The sequence below is a fragment of the Gavialis gangeticus genome, unplaced genomic scaffold (genome assembly GCF_001723915.1).
Source record: "Gavialis gangeticus isolate Ggan-Ray unplaced genomic scaffold, GavGan_comp1, whole genome shotgun sequence".
Taxonomy (NCBI): Eukaryota; Metazoa; Chordata; order Crocodylia; family Gavialidae; genus Gavialis; species Gavialis gangeticus.
Genome location: NW_017728993.1, coordinates 67,592,795 through 67,599,800, shown reverse-complemented (window position 1 = coordinate 67,599,800; position 7,006 = coordinate 67,592,795). Strand labels below are relative to the sequence as shown.

At 46.2% G+C, this 7,006-nt stretch overlaps 1 protein-coding gene across 13 annotated transcripts in view; it reads right to left on the bottom strand.

Moving 5' to 3' along the window:
* The window catches only part of DNM3 (dynamin 3), a 414,896-nt gene extending 407,939 nt beyond the window's left edge, over positions 1–6,957 (bottom strand). For all 13 annotated transcript variants that reach the window (XR_002094736.1, XR_002094737.1, XM_019501942.1 and 10 more), the window contains exon 1: positions 6,795–6,957. Coding sequence is in view for 11 of the 13 variants with exons in the window: in XM_019501942.1 (XP_019357487.1) it covers positions 6,795–6,940 (146 nt within the window). In the remaining 2 variants the exon portion in view is untranslated. The remainder of the gene's footprint in view (positions 1–6,794) is intronic.
* Positions 6,958–7,006: the final 49 nt, after the last annotated feature.

The following is a 7,006-nucleotide window of genomic DNA, read 5'->3' as shown; positions in this document are numbered from 1 at the left end:
GGTAGATTTAGGTTAGACATCAGAAGGCACTATTTCACGGTCAGGGCGGCTAGGGTCTGGAACCAACTTCCAAGGGAGGTGATGCAGGCTCCTACCCTGGGGGTTTTTAAGAAGAGGTTAGATGAACACCTTGCTGGGGTCGTTTGACCCCAGTACTCTTTCCTGCCACGGCAGGGGGTCGGACTAGATGATCTTCTCAGGTCCCTTCCAACCCTAGAAACTATGAAACTATTTCCTAACTGCTCTGCCAGCACTCGGCTGGCAGAAAATATGCTGCTCTGGGCCTGGCCAACTGTTTTCCAACCTGCAACCCAGCCTCCAGCCATCCAGAAAAAGAGGGATACCCTAGACCATGTGTGGAATAGGCTCAACTCAGCCATGGGAGTTTGAAACATAGATAAATCCTAGAAAAACACCCAAGGAATCATAAATATACAGCAAACCATAAGTTTTCTTACTAAGGGAAGTATAATTAATAACCTGGCTTTAAAATACACTGATAAGTTAGTGGCAACCACTGGCCATAAAGCAGCACAAATAAGTCACCTTTTGATGCATGTAAACTTCCAAGCTGATGCTAATCAAACCTGGAGCACTGTTTGTGCCCAAGTGCAGCTTTTACTTAATCTTCATTTTTCCCAAGTAATGAGTAATCTCAGACACAAAGAATGACCTGCTGGATTAGAGCACCATGAACTACCCCCAGCTTTAGCTCAATGGTTAGTTTACCGAGACACGTGGAGCACACGGTGGGAGGGGTGTAGCAAAACAAAGTGCTTTTTCATTGTACATGGGGTAGCAAATAGCACGATCCACCGCTCATCTCTTGACAACAGGACTAAGAGGTGGGTGCATGTGGAACTGGGACTTACATCGTCTCATTTGGAAAATTGTAACTCCCGAAAGTCCCAAGTATTTAACCCAATCCCTGGTGTACCCTGTAAATGGCATTCTAATAAGCTTAAAAACTTTATGGAGAGGGTGACCCGATAGTCCCCACAACATGGTTTGTGTAACACCCCTACCAGCAACTCCCTATATTACCCTAGCCCAACGAGTTTACTGGGAAAGTCCTGGTCACTTATATCATCCTAAAGTACATTTTGAACCTTCTGCACCAGCTGTTGTGCAGAGGCTCAAGATTTCCAAGGAGCATCAGCTACCCTATATATCCACGACCAGGAAACCACCTTAATGTGGCCAAAAAACAATTAAGAAGTGTCACCCTTAACTTAAGTCTTCCAAAATCCAGGGTTAAAGATGTAGACATGCCCCAGCTAAAGGGATGGGGTGAAGTAGCGACCTACATTAAAAGTTTGTTTAAAAATGCCCCAAAAAGAAAACAACTTATCCTCATAGCTCAAGAGGGAGGGAAAATTATTAAATGCGCTACAAATATTCCCCCGCTGTGTAAGTAGTATGAAGTAGTCTGTACTGTGCCTTTACAAAAAGTGCTCCTTTTCCTTAATTTGTAGTAGTAATAAATTTAATAATAAAATAATATTATTCAATATAATCTTTAAATGTTGTTGTTATAAAATTAAATCTAATACCTATGCCAGAATAAATGCTGTTGCTTCTGCCAACCATGTATACATGGCAGAAATCATATTTGTAAGCCTTAACAAATGCTCCAAAGAAGCAAGGGGTGGACTGTAACAGCCAGAACCAGAGGGATTAATAAGCAATAAATATGTGCTTTTTGGAGGCATTTGGTATTTTGCCTAAACAGGGAATATTAGTTAATATAAAGCTTGTAAGTTTGTAAACTGCAAATGTAACTTGTCTGTCATAAGTTTAACCAAAATGATAAATTAACTGTTCATGGAACTGACTGGGCCCCATAGGCAAAGCTGTAGCTGTGAGATTAGCTGACCTAATGGTTTCTGCTCAGGGTTCAGCTTTAGCAATAAAAAAAACTAAATCCAACTGCCTGGCAGACCCAACACATTCCAGGAAAAAACATCCCACAAAAGCATATTCAAATGAAACCTAAAGGGGGTTGGGGCGTAGGCGGGGCAATGTCAATTTCAAACCTAAAGGTGCTGCATCATAATTTGCTTACTGAATAAACCTGAGTCTGGGTAGTAACCTTTTATAACAATTTTTAACACCTTTTAATCCCATAGGGTAACAGCTATAGGGCAACATTGTAAGTGGCTCTGAGGCCAACAGATTAACATAAGACTAGGTATAAAAAGCACGTGCATCAGGTAACCAGCAGGAAGGAGGGAACAGAACGGTCTTTTCTGTTCCACGCCCGGACCCCAGACTCCTGTTGTGAGTGAGGATCAGATCCTAATCAAGGAACCTTCCCCAGTAACCCTCTGACAGCGTCGATCGGGGACGCCTGACTTCACTGGAATCACTTGATGCATAACTGGCATTGAGGGACTATCAATAAGTAGCCAACCCATGTCTGTCTATCTGTTGTTTTGAACAGCCCAGTCGCTAATACCCTTGCAGTGCCCAGTTGGTCTGCGACAGAATTAATCTGTTATTATTATCTGTTATTTACTATTACCTCTTTAATACTGCATTATCTGGTTATCACATTTATCTTTCTGTTAACTGTTGTGTGTGTGTAAGCTATAATAAATTTGCCTTCACTTTACTCCCAGCTTTGCCTCCTCAACCCAAAACTGAATCAAACAGCCCAGTTGGCCTGTGATAAATTAATACACTCACAGTGCCCAGCTGGCCTGTAACAAGGGAGCTCAAGCCCACATCCTGCCCCTGTACAGATCTGGGGGCATGGGTCCCCCTTGCTCCCCAGAAGTGCACGCAGCCACTGGGAGCCAGCCCTGCCCCTGCCCGAGTCAGCAGCAGCAGGAGCAGCAGGGGAGCCAGCTCCTTGCTCCTGCTGCCTTCTGTTCAGGACAGGGAGCTGTGGACCTGGGTCCCTGGTTCCATAACCCTGACAGCTGGGGGCCCCTTCCAGCAGGGCAAGGGGGCAGGGGCTGTGGGTGGAAGTCAAGGGGCATAAGCAGGGCTGGGGGGCTGTTGTGGGAGCAAAGAAGGACACAATCAGGGCCAGGGGAGGCTGTGGGGGGCCTTTAATTTTAATAATGGATTTTGGGGATTTTGTCAGAGAATTTACAGTTTATCATGAAAAGCCAGGATCCCTGATGATAAGCAACTCTGCACAGTCCTGCTGCTGTGAGTCTGGACTGCAAATCCCAGAGTCCCTGCACCCAGTGCACTGAACTTGCAAGGCAAGAGGTAATAAATTCTAATCCTAGCCTAAACCCATGATGGCTGTTAGTCCTTTGCCCTCTTCAGACTCTATTACTAAACCCAGCTTCATATTACCACCTTTGGTGAGTAAAGTGATGTTTATCAGTTGTCCACATCAAGATAACTAAGAACTTGCATGCAGTGCTGGGAACAAAGCCCAAGTCCACCCACTCTGCTCCATGGTCTTTTAAAAGGAATAGAGGTAAATTAAATGCTTTCGTAATCTAGTGAAGCTCTGAGTCTTCCTCTGGCAGTTAGACCACATATGGAAATGACAACTCTGTTACTGTGTGAACACCAAATGGTCTGGTTCCTTTGGCCAAGTGGTGGAAACTCACTTTTACATCCAGTGATCCCTCATTAAGTCCCAGTAATGACTGAAATAGGTGCTTTCTTATCTTTGTTTCTGCCTTCTGTAAACACTATATCATAACATATGCCCAGTACCAGGATGAATAAACAAGTATCCCAATGTCTAAAGTTAAATCTTTTTCCCACCAATACTTATGTAATCTACTGGCAATGTGTATGTTGCATTTCCCCTGCAGGGCCTCCTCCACACAGAGGATAACAAGATGCTTTCCAGCCACTTGTTACAGCTGTAGAGCTGAACTGGAAATGGTTGATACCTGGAGACAAAGGGTGTGGGTTCAAAATCTGTTGATGACCCATAAGAATGAAAAAGAAAGAAAGAAAAAGAAAAACCACAGTAATAGTAGAATAATAACTGAAATAATTCTATACAGAGCAAAACATCACAGTAAGACTGCAATTAGAATGTGCTCTACTCATGTATGTATGTTAAGATTTTATCTATTTCACTTAATAACAGCTGGCATTTTAATAAGGTGTAAGAGCTTTTACCTGTATATCCAGAGTGTAAGAACCTACTTGCATCAGCTCTAAAACCTCAGAACTTGACTAAATAAATGTTGTACTCCCAGAAAGGAAACTCTCATTCTTAAAAAGTCTCTCTTTAACATTTGTGGAAACAGCACTGCCCAGAGACACCCAAAATACAATCTGCACATCAGCCAATATAGATGGCTGATGTGCAGGTGAAGCAATTTAATGCCTGCTGACCTGTGCTTCAAAAATTATTCCCATCTCCAAGTTACTGAGTTAGCTACTCTCTGACAAGGGTTTGAGAAGTCTGACTTCCATGTCCCACATCCAATTCACTGCCGTGTTTTGCACTATACTGCAAGCTCTTTGGGGCAGGTACTCTCTCTTACTCTGCATCTGTGAAGCACCTAACCCAGTGGCGGGCAAAGGCCAGCCCGCAGGCCAGATCCAGCCCACAGTGGACTCTATTTCCCAGAAGCCCCTGCCTGCATTGCTGAAGTGGGTTTCCCTCGAGACCCCAGGAGCAGCAGGGCCATGATAGTAAAAGACCAGGGTTTCCATGGAGACTGGACCCAGAAGTGCTGGCAGGGTGCACGGCAGGGGTGTGCAGGCAGTAGATCATGGCTCTGCCCCAGCTCCAGACCAGGCTTCACCACTGCAACATCCCAACCCCTGCCCCAGAGCAGCTCCCCCTCCAGCCGTGTGCCTTGACAGTGCTGCTGGGACCAGTCTCCATGGAAACACTGGCCCCGCAGTGTCACAGCCCTGCTATTCCTGCGGTCTCCATGGAAACTAGCCGCAGCGACACAGACAGGACCTGCTGGGAAATGGAGTCTGGCCACCAGCTGGATCCACCATTTTGCTCGCCTCTGGCCTAACCTAATAAAGGTCAAAGCCGCTTGGTTCCTCTAGCAGCAGCCCCTGCTGTGGAGACCAAAAGTATCTTAATTTCCAATTGATGAAAGATGGCCCTACTGTAATTGCCATACAAGCGCATTAGAGGCAGACAGAGGAAGCTAAAATAAAATAAGAGACAAGCCAAAAACAGGAGTTTTTAAACTCTTGTTTAAAAAATCTCTCAGGTTTTGAGAGCTAATTATGATTTGGAGGTTGTGATCCATGCTTTTTAAGTTTTGGGGGTTTGGTAATATTGCAAATGCCTTCATTATGATATTTGCTAAACAGCAAAATACTGATAGCTGAGAAAAGAAAGGAAGTAACGTAGTCTGAAGATCTATACCAGCAATTCCCAAAAGGAGAAGGGAAGGAAAGAATAAAAATATGGAAGATTTATGCTATAAAACTGAGATATAAAGGCATTTCAGTACCAGAGGGACACTGCATTGAGCTGTATTTTCCTTAAGAAAATCTCTGCTCTCGAAACATAACAGCACATTTTGCTCTATGCTTAGCCTCTACCAATTGTACAAGGGTTTTTCTACTTGCACAGGTGCACCATCTCTGGTGAAAATTTGAAAAAATTAAAAGCAAAAAAAAAAATGCACAGAGAACTGATCCTGCCTAAGTGCAAAGAATGGAGCAAAGGAATTCTATTCAACATTTCTATGAATTCCAACTGCTGTAGTATAAAGCCACCACTGTATTTTTTGTGAAGTACTGTCTACTGCAATTGCTATCAAGGAGCTCAATCCAGCAAAGCCACAGTAGTTGGATCACTTTTAAGTCTAATCAGTTAATCAGCAAAAACCAGAAACCTTGGTGATATTTACAGTCAGCTCTTCCACTATTATATTTCCCCAGAGAGATTACTGCAAACCATCCTAGCATAAAATGGTATTGATATCCTGTAAACGACGCTAGTTTTCCCAGGGCACGTTAAAAAGTGTGTTCTCCATACACATTTTGAGCAAACAGCTTATCAGAGCTGCATGAAGGCCAGTCAAGTTATAACTGCCTTCCAAAGAGATGTCAGCCTCTCTGAATACGAGACATTCCCTTGACGAATGTGGCAGCACTGTCACGTTTCCCAACATCCAATGGCATCCCCATTACTAAGCAGTTTAGTGAGACAGGAACCCTGTCGGCTTCTCAGAAGGAAGAAAAGGTGATGCCACCCTCCTGCATGTGCAGTGGAAACCATACAAGAAAGCAAAGTCGCAGCCCAGCCCCAGACTTTATCCGTTAAGTCGCTGGCGTCACTGGAACACTACAGATCTGGTCCCCAACATCTGTCTTAGCTGCCACAGCAAAAAAAAACAACCCAAAAACCAACCACCCTCCACTCACTGCCTGAATCTCTCTGCTACACCAACCACACTGGAAACCCAGGATGATGCTCAACACCTGCATGAAGGGGACCCACCACTACCAAAAACAGGGGGTGGGAGAAGAGGAGGAGGGGAGCAGGTTGTTTACGGGGGTGACGGAGCATCCCTGGTCCTGGCGGGCAGCCCCCTCCTCTGCAGCCTGGCAACAAACCTGCATTAACTGGGAGCCTTGAAACACATGCGCGCACACACACGCACCCTTCAACACACCCCCTCCTTCACACACACACACCTTTGATGCCCCCCACCCCCTTTGACACATGCGCATGTATACACACCCTCTGACATACACACGCACACACCCGCCTGCCCTTGGACAAGCCGCAGCCGCCCACAGGTGCCGGGCGCTGCAAGGGGCCGAGGGCGATGGCGGGGCGGGCCGGGGGCTCCGAGCAGCAGCGGCGGCGCCGCCCTCGCCCTCACCTGGAGACGCAGTTCTCGAGCACGGAGCTCTTGCCGGCGCTCTGCCCACCAACCACCGCGATCTGCGGCAGGTCGAGCAGGCAGCTCTGGCCCAGCGCCGCGAAGGCGTCCTGCAGCCGGTTCACCAGTCCGATTAGCCCCTCCATCCCCGCACCGCTACAGCTGCAGCCGCCGCCGCCGCCGCCGCCGCCGCCAGGTAACGGTCTGCGCCG